The sequence below is a fragment of the Felis catus genome, chromosome A2 (assembly GCF_018350175.1).
Source record: "Felis catus isolate Fca126 chromosome A2, F.catus_Fca126_mat1.0, whole genome shotgun sequence".
NCBI classification, from domain to species: domain Eukaryota; kingdom Metazoa; phylum Chordata; class Mammalia; order Carnivora; family Felidae; genus Felis; species Felis catus.
The window spans coordinates 70,530,196-70,545,034 of record NC_058369.1 but is presented as its reverse complement, the minus strand read 5'-3'; the positions used below and the strand labels follow the sequence as shown (position 1 = coordinate 70,545,034).

General features: G+C 53.8%; 1 protein-coding gene across 4 annotated transcripts; it reads right to left on the bottom strand.

Moving 5' to 3' along the window:
• Positions 1 to 1,397: 1,397 nt before the first annotated feature.
• Positions 1,398 to 13,794, bottom strand: LOC123383817 (ral guanine nucleotide dissociation stimulator-like). 4 transcript variants are annotated; one of them, XM_045052158.1, is made up of 12 exons: positions 13,630 to 13,794; positions 9,913 to 10,030; positions 9,441 to 9,555; positions 8,908 to 9,015; positions 7,764 to 7,957; positions 7,129 to 7,188; positions 6,016 to 6,182; positions 5,570 to 5,745; positions 3,966 to 4,123; positions 3,306 to 3,365; positions 2,193 to 2,359; positions 1,398 to 1,922 (listed from the first exon to the last, which is right to left on the bottom strand). In XM_045052158.1, the coding sequence occupies exons 3-12, from the start codon at positions 9,462 to 9,464 to the stop codon at positions 1,459 to 1,461; spliced, it is 1,578 nt and encodes a 525-aa protein (XP_044908093.1). In that variant the 5' UTR covers positions 9,465 to 9,555; positions 9,913 to 10,030; positions 13,630 to 13,794; the 3' UTR covers positions 1,398 to 1,458. The 4 variants fall into 4 exon arrangements, with proteins under 4 accessions (XP_044908093.1, XP_044908092.1, XP_044908090.1 ...); XM_045052157.1 differs by lacking the exon at positions 13,630 to 13,794 and adding an exon at positions 12,958 to 13,205; XM_045052155.1 differs by lacking the exons at positions 9,913 to 10,030; positions 13,630 to 13,794 and having other exon boundaries at positions 9,441 to 9,810.
• Positions 13,795 to 14,839: the final 1,045 nt, after the last annotated feature.

The following is a 14,839-nucleotide window of genomic DNA, read 5'->3' as shown; positions in this document are numbered from 1 at the left end:
TTTGTCATGGGATGGGGCCTGAATGAGTGTGTTCCAGGGCATGGGGCAGGGATGCTGTGCAGGAGGTCAGAATGAGGGAGTGTGGTTTCTTTCCTGCCCCATGGGTCACTCCTAGGTACCCTGATGGCTACAGTACTGGCTTGTCCTCCTGATTCTTCAGGGATCCACCTAGTCCCAGGGGTCCCTGATTTTCACATAAGACCCCGACGGAATAAAGAGTCTATAGATATTGTACACTGGAGGCAGTCCCCGAAAAAATGCCTATAAATTATGTCCCCAAAGTAGTGCTTGGTGTACACGCCTACAGAAAGGGAGAGTTTGGTACACATGTGCCCCTGTGTACAGTGATGAGAGACAAAATATTGCAATTGGCCCAGTCATTCAACTTCTGGAGACGCAGAGTAAAGGATGATGTGTGGCCCTTGAGAATGCAGAAGGGGACAGGACTGTGCCTGTCCACTGTGGCGACATCCCATAGTACAAGACCATAGTCCTGGATGGATGCCCAACCTGTGACACTACTCGTGAACACAAACACAGTCACCTGCTGCACTCAAAGCCAAAGGACTGTGAAGATGACACCATGTCTTGGGGGCCATTAGTTCTTCAAAGAATATACATTTTTGTTTGCCGTATGTATTTGTTGTTTCCTATTTATTTTTTTGGAAAGAGCAATAAGGGGAATCCTGACCAGGGATGGCTTCAAGCTGTCATTGCAGAGCTTGACTTGGGACTTGATCTCAAGAATCATGAGATCGTGACCGGAGCCAAATTCGACTCGGAAACTCGCCCATTGAGCCACCTTGGTGCCTGTCCTCATTATTTAAATCTTCATTTTACTGAATACATGCCACCTGTAGGAAACCTTCCAGAACTTTATACTTTATTGCCTAATAGATTAGTGTCAATGGCATATTGAAGGTTTCATTTGGGTATTTTCATATTATGCACGTTAGACTAATATCACCATGGCCAGTGGAGGAAAAGGAAAGATTTTCAAGGTATTCGCTCTGGTCCAGACATTTCTCTTCTGGCTTCTGCTCTTGTGTCAGACCTCAGAGGGTCCCCATGCCAGATAATGAAGATATTTCAAGTGGGGGCTTCACCTAATCTTTGTTCTTTGAGGACTATTCCTCTGTCATAAAAAATATTAGTGCCATTGAATATTTAAGCAATTATTAATCAGTCTCCTGTCATGTAGCCAGACACAACAGGCCATGTTGTGTGTTTGCACACACATGGAAATCCCAGAGGAGCTGAAGCAGCAGAAACCGAGATCGCTGGTTGCAGAGACTGGGGTGAGGGAATGAGCCGTGGGTGACTAGTAGTCCACGTGTCTCTGTGATGGAAATGTTCTAGGAGTACATAGTGGTCACGGGTGTAAAATCCTGCGAATGTACGTACTGACACTTGAAGTTGTAATTTCAAAGGATCAGAGTAAATTTTTTGAAACTTAATTTATGTGTTAAGTGTAAGCCAATAGTACATAAGTACACTAAATATCTCTATGCCTAATCCTAACATGACAAAGAACGCAATGTCGAGGTGAGGGAATTCATCCTGTGGGGCTGCAGCCGACATGAGCCGCTGTTGGGGAGCTGAGGCTGGTTGCTCAGCTGCAGCAGGTGGTTGCTCCAGCCCTTCCGTGACTCCGCCGGCTGGGGCTGAGGGCTGCTCATGCTCTAGGACCACCAAAGGGGCAGGTGGCTCTTCCAGCTCCTGACTATCAGCCAGAGCTGGGAGTACCTCCTGCCCTGGCGGGGACGCTGCAGTGAGGGTCTCCGATTCTCGTACGCGCTTAGCTCCAGGAGAACTGGTGGCTTCAGGCAGCCTGGGCTGCAAGGCTGCAGTGGGCACCACAGAGATAGCGGGGGCTCGCTCCCGAGGCACGTCTGGACGGGGCTCTAGAGCTGCTACCAAAGCTTCAAGAATAGAAAGTGTCATCACCGTGATTGCCATTCCATGGCAGGAAACCTCTCCCGCAGACATTGTCATCTGAGTCAAAGAACCCACCAGGAGGAAATCTCCCAGACGGCAGGCTAATGGAACAGTGATCTGAGAACAGTCCCTATGCCTGGCCCACCTACAGTCTCAGGAAACATGTTCTCTGTGGCATATCCCGTCCCCTCCACACGCCCACATCTCCCACCCAGAGTCCTCCTCGCCCAGAGACTCTGGCTCATTGGGCTCACGGTGTTTCCGCCATGAGTAGAGAAGGCGGGCGCGGCGCTGCAGCTCGGAGCCTGGCATGTGGATCCTTACATACGCCCGCAGCAGCATCAAGCTGGTGAAGTCTGGAGGGCGGAAAAATTCCTCGGGGTAGTGATCCATCCAGGTGCCCAGGATGGAGGAGATGGCCCTGGGGATACAAAAGTAGCCAGAACAATCACCATGGGGTGTTCCCCCCACTGATGTCTCAGGACAGGCCTGTGGGACCTGGCCTCTATCCCTCCTGCTCCTGGACGTCCAGAGGGTGGTTCTGTACGTGGTCCACCTGTGATTTGGCAGTCCCGCCTACGAGTGACCTGGTCACTGAAGAGGGACCGTCAAGATTCTGTTTGACGGGAACCCCTTAGCCAATGATGTGGTCGTCTCTGTCCTTCTTGGGGAAGCCAGCCAGACTCTTCGCTGTGTCCCGCTGCCTACCTCCCGCTGGAATTCAAGTCCGTGCGTGAGTGGAGGGGTGGTGTCGGGGTGAGTCAGTGCCTTCACTGCATACCCTAGCGCTCCACAAAAATCTGCGCAAATACGGGACAAGAGGACTCTGTCTCTTACCTGGGCTTGCTGGGACCCTCCTGATGCCCTCAACGTGACGACCTGTGCCTCTGTGCTGCCTCATGCACTCAGTGCACATGTGGGTGTCCTCCCGCTGACACCGTTCTCCCATCGTGTGGGTGATATGTGCTCCTTGAGCCCTCACTGTGTCTCCTGTACCCTGGCTAAGCACGCACCGTGATTGTTCCCCAAGGTGGTGAGCGTGTTGCTCCCCAAAACCGTTATTCTGGGTCCCCTGATGGGGGTCCAGGCAAGGCTGTGAGTGGGAAGGGATGGGGTTGGACTCTGTAAGGGGCTGACGCGGTCCTCTGGCGCCCTCTGCTGCCTCCCTGTGCCCACAGCCCATCGTCGACCAGACAGGACAGAACCCCTTTCCTTGTTTCCAAGAGAAAGCCCTCAGAACTTTGCCCTCTCACAGGACTCTCAGACGTGTGGGATGCTGGGTCCTGCAGCCCCTCCCACGCACAGTCTCAGCACTGCCCTCTTGGAGAAGGAAGCACTGCCCTCCAGCCTGAGCTCAGCCTACTCACCGTTTCTCCTGCTCCCGGGGTCCGCCATCCTCCTCAGCCTCCGAATGGAAGCATCCGTATCTGGAGGAGGCCAGAAGGACATCATATGAGCTGTCCTGTGGATGCTACGTCTTGTCCTATCCAGAGTCCCTGACTGCTGACTAGAATGGAGCTCTGGAGGGGAGGGTACCGTCCGCTCTGCGCATTGGATCCCAGTCAGCTCCTACAGAAGTGCCTGCACCTAGTGGGGCTTCGTGCGTGTTTGAAGAATGATAGGGCCCCAGTGAGCTCCATCACACATATTGGTGTGGGTCTGGGCATCCTGCTCATCCTGGGCATCGTTGACTGTTTTGAGCCAGGACTCAGACACACAGATAGAGCCTCCAATCTCCTTTTCCAATGGGAAAACAGCCCAAGTCAACACCTGGCGACAGTGAGGGATGAGGCAGAAAGTTGATCATGGGCAAGAGGACAAAGATGACCCAGCAGAGACACAGCCCTGCCAGCAGAGCTTTCCACAGGCCAGGGTGACTTTCCCTGCAGTGCCCCCACTGAGGACCTGGAGTGTTTCCACCCGGATCGGAGGAACAAAGTGAGAGGCCAGGACGTTTGGTGACTTTCCTGAGACTCAGAGCTTTCAGGGGCTGAATCACACTGGGCTGTGAAGGGCAGGGTGCTCACCTCATAAACAGTATTTCCAGGACCTGCTGGGTGGTAGCAAAAGCTCTGTACGTGCTCAAAAATGTGAAGAGGTAGGAGGGGTCTCCACCCAGGAAAGCAGGTACCAGGTGCTCCACTCGCTGTTCCAGTAGCATCCAGCCTCCTTCGTTGGTCCATTCCTACAGAAAGGGAGAGGTTCGGTACACATGTGGCCTTCTGTACAGTGATGAGAGAGAAAATATTGGAATTGGCCCAGTCATTCAGCTTCTGGAGACGCAGAGTAGAGGATGATGTGTGGCCCCTGAGAATGCAGAAGGGGACAGGACTGTGCCTGTCCACTGTGGTGACATCCCATAGTACAAGACCATAGTCCTGGATGGATGCCCAACCTGTCACACTACTCGTGAACACAAACACAGTCACCTGCTGCACTCAAAGCCAAAGGAGTGTGAAGATGACACCATGTCTTGGGGGCCATTAGTTCTTCAAAGAATATACATTTTTGTTTGCCGTATGTATTTGTTGTTTCCTATTTATTTTTTTGGAAAGAGCAATAAGGGGAATCCTGACCAGGGATGGCTTCAAGCTGTCATTGCAGAGCCTGACTTGGGACTTGATCTCAAGAATCATGAGATCGTGACCGGAGCCAAATTCGACTCGGAAACTCGCCCATTGAGCCACCTTGGTGCCTGTCCTCATTATTTAAATCTTCATTTTACTGAATACATGCCACCTGTAGGAAACCTTCCAGAACTTTATACTTTATTGCCTAATAGATTAGTGTCAATGGCATATTGAAGGTTTCATTTGGGTATTTTCATATTATGCACGTTAGACTAATATCACCATGGCCAGTGGAGGAAAAGGAAAGATTTTCAAGGTATTCGCTCTGGTCCAGACATTTCTCTTCTGGCTTCTGCTCTTGTGTCAGACCTCAGAGGGTCCCCATGCCAGATAATGAAGATATTTCAAGTGGGGGCTTCACCTAATCTTTGTTCTTTGAGGACTATTCCTCTGTCATAAAAAATATTAGTGCCATTGAATATTTAAGCAATTATTAATCAGTCCCCTGCCATGTAGCCAGACACAACAGGCCATGTGGTGTGTTTGCACACACATGGAAATCCCAGAGGAGCTGAAGCAGCAGAAACCGAGATCGCTGGTTGCAGAGACTGGGGTGAGGGAATGAGCCGTGGGTGATTAGTAGTCCACGTGTCTCTGTGATGGAAATGTTCTAGGAGTACATAGTGGTCACGGGTGTAAAATCCTGCGAATGTACGTACTGACACTTGAAGTTGTAATTTCAAAGGATCAGAGTAAATTTTTTGAAACTTAATTTATGTTTTGAGTATAAACCAATAGTATGTAAGGACACTAAATACCTCTATACCCACTACTAAAATGACAAAGAACACAATGACAAGGTGAGGCAATTCATCCTGTGGGGCTGCAGCCGACATGAGCCGCTGTTGGGGAGCTGAGGCTGGTTGCTCAGCTGCAGCAGGTGGTTGCTCCAGCCCTTCCGTGACCCCACCGGCTGGGGCTGGGGGCTGCTCATGCTGTGGGGCCACCAAAGGGGCAGGTGGCTCTTCCAGCTCCTGACTGTCAGCCAGAGCTGGGAGTACCTCATGCCCTGGTGGGGTCGCTGCAGTGAGGGTCTCCGATTCTCGTACGCGCTGAGCTCCAGGAGAACTGGTGGCTTCCGGCAGCCTGGGCTGCGAGGTTGCAGTGGGCACCACAGAGATAGCGGGGGCTCGCTCCCGAGGCACGTCTGGACGGGGCTCTAGAGCTGCTGCCAAAGCTTCAAGAATAGAAAGTGTCATCACCGTGATTGCCATTCCATGGCAGGAAACCTCTCCCGCAGACATTGTCATCTGAGTCAAAGAACACAGCAGGAGGAAATCTCCCAGACGGTAGGCTAATGGAACAGTGATCTGAGACTAGTCCCTACGCCTGGCCCACCTACAGTCTCAGGAAACATGTTCCCTGTGGCATATCCCGTCCCCTCCACACGCCCACATCTCCCACCCAGAGTCCTCCTCGCCCAGAGACTCGGGCTCATTGGGCTCACGGTGTTTCCGCCATGAGTAGAGAAGGCGGGCGCGGCGCTGCAACTCGGAGCCGGGCATGTGGACCCTTACGTACGCCCGCAGCAGCTTCAAGCTGGTGAAGTCTGGAGGGCGGAAAAATTCCTCGGGGTAGTGATCCATCCAGGTGCCCAGGATGGAGGAGATGGCCCTGGGGATACAAAAGTAGCCAGAACAATCACCATGGGGTGTTCCCCCCACTGATGTCTCAGGACAGGCCTGTGGGACCTGGCCTCTATGCCTCCTGCTCCTGGACGTCCAGAGGGTGGTTCTGTACGTTGTCCACCTGTGATTTGGCAGTCCCGCCTACGAGTGACCTGGTCACTGAAGAGGGACCGTCAAGATTCTGTTTGACGGGAACCCCTTAGCCAATGATGTGGTCGTCTCTGTCCTTCTTGGGGAAGCCAGCCAGACTCTTCGCTGTGTCCCGCTGCCTACCTCCCACTGGAATTCAAGTCCGTGCGTGAGTGGAGGGGTGGTGTCGGGGTGAGTCAGTGCCTTCACTGCATACCCTAGCGCTCCACGAAAATCTGCGCAAATACGGGACAAGAGGACTCTGTCTCTTACCTGGGCTTGCTGGGACCCTCCTGATGCCCTCAACGTGACGACCTGTGCCTCTGTGCTGCCTCATGCACTCAGTGCCCATGTGGGTGTCCTCCCCCTGACACCGTTCTCCCATCGTGTGGGTGATATGTGCTCCTTGAGCCCTCACTGTGTGTCCTGTACCCTGGCTAAGCACGCACCGTGATTGTTCCCCAAGGTGGTGAGCGTGATGCTCCCCAAAACCGTTATTCTGGGTCCCCTGATGGGGGTCCAGGCAAGGCTGTGAGTGGGAAGGGATGGGGTTGGATGGACTCTGTAAGGGGCTGACGCGGTCCTCTGGCGCCCTCTGCTGCCTCCCTGTGCCCACAGCCCATCGTCGACCAGACAGGACAGAACCCCTTTCCTTGTTTCCAAGAGAAAGCCCTCAGAACTTTGCCCTCTCACAGGACTCTCAGACGTGTGGGATGCTGGGTCCTGCAGCCCCTCCCACGCACAGTCTCAGCACTGCCCTCTTGGAGAAGGAAGGCCCTCCAGCCTGAGCTCAGCCTACTCACCGTTTCTCCTGCTCCCGGGGTCCGCCATCCTCCTCAGCCTCCGAATGGAAGCATCCGTATCTGGAGGAGGCCAGAAGGACATCATATGAGCTGTCCTGTGGATGCTACGTCTTGTCCTATCCAGAGTCCCTGACTGCTGACTAGAATGGAGCTCTGGAGGGGAGGGTACCGTCAGCTCCTACAGAAGTGCCTGCACCTAGTGGGGCTTCGTGCGTGTTTGAAGAATGATTGGGCCCGAGTCAGCTCCATCACACATATTGGTGTGGGTCTGGGCGTCCTGCTCATCCTGGGCATCGTTGACTGGTTTGAGCCAGGACTCAGACACACAGATAGAGCCTCCAATCTCCTTTTCCAATGGGAAAACAGCCCAAGTCAGCACCTGGCGACAGTGAGGGATGAGGCAGAAAGTTGATCATGGGCAAGAGGACAAAGATGACCCAGCAGAGACGCAGCCCTGCCAGCAGACCTTTCCACAGGCCAGGGTGACTTTCCCTGCAGTGCCCCCACTGAGGACCTGGAGTTATTCTACCCCGATCAGAGGAACAAATGGAGACTAAGGACATTTGGTGACTTTCCTTAGACTCAAAGCTTTAAGGGGCTGAATCACACTGGGCTGTGAAGGGCAGGGTGCTCACCTCATAAACAACACTTCCAAGACCTTTTGGGTGGTAGTAAAGGTTGTGTACGTGCCCAAGAAGGTGGAGACATATGTGGGGTCTCTCCCCAGGAAGGCGGGCACGAGGTGTTCCACTCGCTGCTTCAGCAGGCCTGCATCGATGGTCCACCGCACACAGTTCTCATTATCATCCCCGCGTGTGACCTTTGTACCCTGAGGTACAACACAGGAGGGACATAGAATCAGACACAGCACTATGGCCAACAGGAGGGTTGGAGTCCAGAATGCAGACCAAACCCCCAGACGCCAGTGACTTGTGGAAAGCCTGAGACGTGGTTGCCCAGAGTGGGAAAAGGATCTTGGCATTCACACGAGAATTTGAGGTGGGAAATGACTGAACACATTAGGATCTCAGGTCAGATTGTTAGATGAGTATGGACAGCAGCTCCCTGCATTAACAGCAGTGTCCCTGTGATTTCTAACCGCACAGTCCATTCTGGGGATCCCAAGACAGGGACTTTACCTGGCAAAGGTTGGATCAGGATAATAGAACATGTAGGATGTTCAGTGCAGCACTGTGACATGGCAAGAGAAGGGAATCCTGTCACAGTCCCACATTTGTGAAGGGCTGAATGGGTGAGGTGAGTGGTCTCATTTCCAGAATGTTGTCTAGGTGTTAAGGCCCTTGCTCCTGACTGGAGGGGCCCCAGGGGCGTGTTGCTTGGCCACCAAAGTGCAGAGCAGTAGACATAATGCAATGAGCCCCATGTCCTTTGGGTAAAATATCTCCCTGCTCCTCATGAACGTGTGTCAGACGTGGAGAAGGTGGGGAAGGATGGTCGGGCGAAACGGGACACCTGGGAACGTTCGTCGGGGAAACGTGTACAACAATGCCAATATATTCTAGACAGAATGGGACGTGAAATGGTCTCACGCCTCCTTTCTGATCTTCCTCCAAATAAGTGGAGAGTGACGTTGCGTCTGGCCGTGGCAGGGGCTGGGCCCTGCTGGCATGTTTGAGGAGCAGATGGGGTTCCAGGTTCATCTGGGACCAGGAGTCTCCGAGCGCTACCAGGGGAGCAGCAGTGTGTTTTCTGGGCCCTGGGATTCTTTGCATTGCCTGTGGCCCCTTGGTGTTGGGTTTCCCTGGTACCTGCACTCACCCTGAGCCAGCGCGGCTTCGTGCTGATGGCATGGGGCTTCCTCCTTTCCTTCAGGGAAGTAGAGCAGGGGCTCTCATTCAGGTTCTCCTCCATCTGTGGCATGTGGCTCTGTCAAGACAGTGCCCAGCAGGCTGCAGGCAGGCAGGCAGGCAGGCAGGAGTCCTCAAAGCCGTGTCTGCTTGCTTTCGCTTGTCCTCGGACCCATATGAATTCATTCCAGATATGACACCACAGTGTGCACTCAGCTCCCCCACGGAGGAGAAGCAAGGTGGCTTGAGGGCCTTGGATTCAACCTGTTACAGGTTAGAGGCACCTCAGAGATCCCTTTTCCCTCCTTCCCAGCATGACATGTGCATGGCCATGATGGGTCCACCAGGTGGTCCACTGCCATCGAACCTGCTCCGGTCCCGGGGAGGACCGGCCCCCATGTCCCCCTTTCCCCGAAACTGAACATGAGGGGATGGGGGTGCCCAGGGAAGGCTCCGAGCTGTGACCTGACCTGACCTGGCCTGCTCTAGGCTGCTCTGTGTTACCTTATGTGACCTCCTGGAAAACATCCTGAGGCATCGCCAGCGTGGGTTAAGGAAACCTCTCCAACATCTGAGTAATCCTGCGCACTGGGGTTTCTGGCATCCAGAGCCCCGGTACCTGGGAAAACAACAAGAGAACATCCTAAAGTCTCTGTGTCTGGAGGCAAGTGAGCCTGGTATGGGACCTTCCTAGAACATGGGTGCCAGGTTACAGGAGTTCCAAGCTTTCCTGGGGCCTATTGTGAGCAAAGTGATGTCACTGCCTAGGATCCACCTCCTGAGTCCCCCTCTGGGATAACACCTTTGCAAATAGTCCTCTCTTTGCTGACTGCTCACCCCCATTCTCCATGAAATGTCACATCGGTACACAGTTCCACCAATGCACTCCTCTCCACAGTCCCCTGAGAAGCTCTGGTGCAGCCAGGGTCCCAGCTGTGAGACCTATCTGGGTTGAGACAGAACTCTTCTTTCTTACCTCTTTCTGGTCCCAGATTCGCGACTGTGCTTCTCAGGGATGGTCCGTGTCTTTTCCGCCCAATGGAGATCATTCTAGCATGTCCTCAGGATGTCCTCAGGCATATGTGGGATGATACCTGTGAAATTGGAGCAGCGGTGTCACCTGTTGGAAGTTTATCCAACCACATTGACTTCAACTTCTCACCTCCTCTGATTCTGCTGCTCCTCTGATCCCAGCCCACAGTCCTCCCGGGTGTGCGTACGTGCGTGAGTGTGTGTGTGTATGTGTGTTTACCAGTGCTTGTTTTCTGGGGTCCCAGAAGGTCACATCCCCACCTAGGGAAGGATGGCCCAACATTTCCTAGGAGCTTAGGTTCTCTACTTTCTAAAGCAATGCCTACAGAAGGGATTGGAGTTGGGGCCTAGGAGGACAGAACTCTCTTTTACGTAGACTTTGTCAGTAGTGTGCCACGAGCCATTCCCTGCCTTTCCACTGGGTACATACAATGGGGACAGGGTGGCACTCAGTGGGTTGCCCTGGCCTGGGGGTCCTCCTCAGGGAAGAACGTGCTGGGATGTCTTCTGTGACGCTCCTCTTCAGCCTCACCCCCACGCCACCTCCATGTCTGCACCCAGTGACAGTAACACACCCTTTTCCAGACCCCCTCCAAAATCCTGGGTCAAATCCAGGACCCCATTTTGAGGACATGAAGTTGGGGTCATGCCTGGTTCTGACTTTCTACCCGTCTGTGATTCTGGCCAAGGCACTGACCCTGGTAGGGTCTTCACTTTCTCTTCCTCTCAGTGGCTCCCTGGGATGCCCACATCCTCTCAACACATCCTTGTGGGATTTCCTTCCTGGAGTGTGGTATGGACGTAGTGTTTGATTTCTGTTGCAAAGAAGATGGCACCATGACCCCAGACCAAACAAGTTTAGGTGATAAAATGTGCATGTCACGGCCACGTGCTCACTGTCACTCTCTGTGTTGTCTCTCAGCTCCTCACAGTAGGGACCAACCCTCATGTCGAGTCGTGACATGGACAGGTACACACAGCCTAGCCCTGAGAGACAACAACAGACAGGGAAGAACTATGGCACTCGATGTTGACTGAATCCTGCCACCACCCTGAAGTGGGCTCAGGGGTTAGTGAAGCAGGTTCTGTCTGAGTGATGGCAGCATCCCCAACCTCCTGAGAGGCTCTGGCAGGAGCCCTCAGCTGAGCCCTGCTGAATTCCTAGTCCCCTGGGCCTGTGAGGGGGGAAGTTTATGGGGAAGCCACTAAGGGTGGGGGCATATTGACCCACGGCACTAGAGCAGAGTAGTGACAACGTCCTCCTGCCCCAGGCCCTGGCCCTCCTCACCCTCCCTCTCTGCTATCCTCCCTAGCTCTTTCCGGTCTCCCTGGTGTCCTTTCACATGTCCCCTCTGAAACAACGACCCCTGCCTCCGAGTGTCCGCCGCACTGTGCCTTCTGTCAGGCTCCATACCCTCGGACTAGTGCAGGGCTGACTCGTTCTTGCACTGCGGCAGGAAATAGTAACGTTTCCTCAGCACAGCCTTGTCAGACCCTCCCCTCGTGGAGCTCAGGACCCAGTTGTCGCACCTTGAAGTTTTCTATGGAGTCCTTGCTCATGTCATTCCCATTTTTGTTTCCTGTTCTTTCCATCTTCCTGGCTAGTCCTTGAACTCCTAGAGGGAAGATGTGGCTGCCTTACCAGCACTGGCACTATGTGAATGCTCAGATGCTCATTCCCGGGGGCTGACTGAGGAGGTAAAGGGATCCCACCCACCAATTAGCAGCTCAGTCATTGTAGCCTAATTTACCTGGGTCATTTTCCAATACTTATTTTCTCGTATATCTGTTGAGTCCACTCTAGTCGTAATTTGGGGTGTGAAATCACACTCCAAGATCAAGAGTCTCATGCCCTACTGACTGAAACAGGCAATTTTCATGGAACTAGACTGATCTCTAAGTGATCTTGCGGGTTAACATTTCGTACGTGTATTAGGTTATGCTGAATTAGCAGAGAACGCGCCACATTTCAAAAAGCATGTCCCCATAGATTTCCTCACATGACAGAGCTAGGTGTGTGTTTAGATTGGAGACTAAAGTCCTTCATGTGGTCATTGAGGACCCCAGAGTTCCTCCATTTTGTCCCTTCTCCCTCCCGAGGATATCAGGTACTTGCACAACCAGCAGCACAAGGGGCGATAAAGGGGAAAGAGAACAAGGAAATGCACATGGGAGCATGTTATCAGCCTGGTCTAGAGTGCCTAAAATATCCACCTTTTCACTCATTCCTTGCTTTAAAGGCAAGGATTTTTAAGTAGTGGTCTGTGAGAACCTATGTCCCACAAACCATAGAAAATGCATCCCTAGATATGCACCAGAAAACATACGAAGGTAATTCCTGAGCTGAAGGAAAATATTCTTCCTCCGGGACACATTGTATGAAGGAAATAAGAAGAGCAAACATCTATGTGTGTGTTTGTGTGCGATCTCTACGTATTAATATGACGTTGTATCGCTATCCCTGAATATCTTTAAGAAGTGAAGGATCATTGACTTTTAAATAGAAGAATTAGGAAAACAACAAGTAAAAAATTGCAATTAGTGAGCTTACAGACATATACTATTAAGATGTATGAGAGTATCGGGGCGCCAGGGTGGCTCCGTGGGTTGAGCGTCCGCCTTCGTCTCAGAACATGATCTCACGGTTCGTGGGTTCGAGCCCCGCATCAGGCTCTGTGCTGACAGGCTGTTTTCGATACTGTGTGTCCCTCACTCTCTGCCCCTCCCCCACTCACGCTTTGTCTCCCTCTGTCTCAAAAATAAATAACCATTCAAAAACATTTAAACAAATTCCATTAAGATCTAGGCCAATAGGAAGTAAACGACTGGAGGTTGAGAAGTCAATGAAGTGCCTCCTACGATGGATTGTTTTCAAGTACGAAAACGCTCATAATATGACCACATGACTGCAAGTATAATGTGAATATTGAAACTGCAGCCCAGTTAGCCAGTTAAATGGAAAGAATTCCATATATCTGTGTTCACTTACACTTCGCCGTCCAGAGCAGGGTCTGGTACACCTTGCACGTTCAGTCGATGCTTGCTGCACAATCGCATGGGTGATGGCCTCTCTCTCTCTCTCTCTCTCTCTCACTCACTCACCAAAAGAAAGAAACTTTGAAAAGCAATTGAAACCCAAGAAAAGAAAAATGGCACGGAGGAGTTGGGATCTGAGGCACACTGTGAAGAAAACATGGGGGTTGGGAGGTAGTGGAGGTGGACAGGCGGTTCCACAGATTTGAAGGACGTGCCACAGTCAGCGGTGGCAGGGTGGACTTGAGGGTGGGCCGCTGGTGGTGCAGTCCAGGTAGGGCCATGGGAAGGGCATGCAGAGCTGAAAAGCACCGGCCTTTCCAGGAGAAGGGAGGTGGAAGGAGTCTCGTGTGCCCAGTGTGTCTCCCTGTCCCTTAGGGCTGCCCTTGCGGTCACGGGTTACGAGCGAGGAGGGTGCACAGCTACAGATAGATGTCCACGGTTGGCGGCAACGTGAGGCAGAGTGAAGAACAAACACAGAGGCCTAGGATGAAAGAGGGAGCACTGGGTTCACGTTGAGCCACCTCCCTGGGAAACCAGCTTTGCAGAAGCCTCCTGGGTCTCTTGAGGGGAGAAAGGGAGTAGTCCACCTTTGGAGGAGACACCTGCCAGTCCCTGTCCCACTGACCTGGTCTCTGGAGCCCTCTGCCTGGCTCCTGGGTGTCAGGCTGGCGGGTAGGCGGTCAGAGCATCTGGTGGGCGCAGCGAGGTGCAGTGGTGCAGACCCTTTCACCCAGGAGCTGTGCCCCCTGAGGGGGGCGGGGGTGGGGGGATGGGGGGATGGGGCGGCCTGGTTGCGGGACCAAGCAGGTGTGCGGGAGGGCGCGCACAAGTGTGCACATGCGCTTGGGCCAGGGGCGGAGCCCGTTGAGGGGCACAGGTGAGGCTGTAGTGGTGTTCTGTGTCCTGGCTCCCAGCCTGTCTGCCGCCCCGGGCCCCCAAGTGTCTGGGCCAGTCAGGGCCTGACGCCCCGCACCCCCCCTCCCCCGACCGGGGACATGCTGCTGCCTGTCGCCTGTGACCCGGTAACCTTGGCGGTTGCCCTAGGGGAGCCCTAGCACTAATGGTAGTGCTCGCGCCCCCCACGCGATTAAGACTGGGAGCCCTGAGCCTCCAGCCTAGGAGGGTGGTGGCCCTGCTGCTCCTGCTGCTCCTGGACCAGAGGCCAGGGCGCGCGACACGCTCCCGGGTCGCCTTGGTTTTGGTTGCTCTGCTGGAGTGCCAGCCCTTGCAGGGACAGAGCGCGATGCGATGCCCCCCGGCGCCCCCGAAAGACCATCTGGGAGAAGCCTAACGGTGGAGCAGCTGAGACCCACAGCCTCCCTCCAGGACCTGCCTCAGTCGCGGTGCTGCCAAGGTAGGGATCCTAGTGACAAGGTCCCACGTGGCCTTCCACCCTGCCCCTCTCTGTCTTCCCCTTCCATGACCACGCCCCCTCACTCGTGCTCCGGGTTCTTCTTGGGCTCCTTTGCGGCTGCGGTCTGGAGGACTCAGGAGTGAGCTTTCTGGGTTGGACCCCGGTTCCCTGGAGGAGGAGGGCCCAGATCCATTAGGGGGTTAGGCTCCGGCGGTGGGGCGTGCCTCAGGTCGGGGGGGGGGGCGACCTGAGTGCCCATGGAGGTCTGACTGGCTTGGTGGTTGGAGGGTGGAGGTGGGAAGGAACGAACGAAAGAACGAACAAACGATGGAAGGAAAGCGTGGACCTGCGGTTGTGGGAAAATATCAAGGCAGGGCCAGGGAAGTCGCATCCATGAGCAGGAGGAAACATTCCTGCCTGTGAAAATGAAGCACAAGGGACCTGAGATTCCAGAGAAACATTCCAGGGAGAGTCGGGGTGG

What these genes read in the sequence shown, in the direction of transcription:
- LOC123383817 (XM_045052155.1), bottom strand. Translation starts at nt 9,578, where the DNA reads ATGTTCTCTTGTTGTTTTCCCAGGTACCGGGGCTCTGGATGCCAGAAA. An exon ending in TTGGAAGTGTTGTTTATGAG is followed by an intron (nt 7,189 to 7,763) that starts GTGAGCACCCTG and finishes GGCCTCCTCCAG; the next exon opens with ATACGGATGCTTCCATTCGG. An exon ending in CTACTCATGGCGGAAACACC is followed by an intron (nt 1,923 to 2,192) that starts GTGAGCCCAATG and finishes CTATTCTTGAAG; the next exon opens with CTTTGGTAGCAGCTCTAGAG.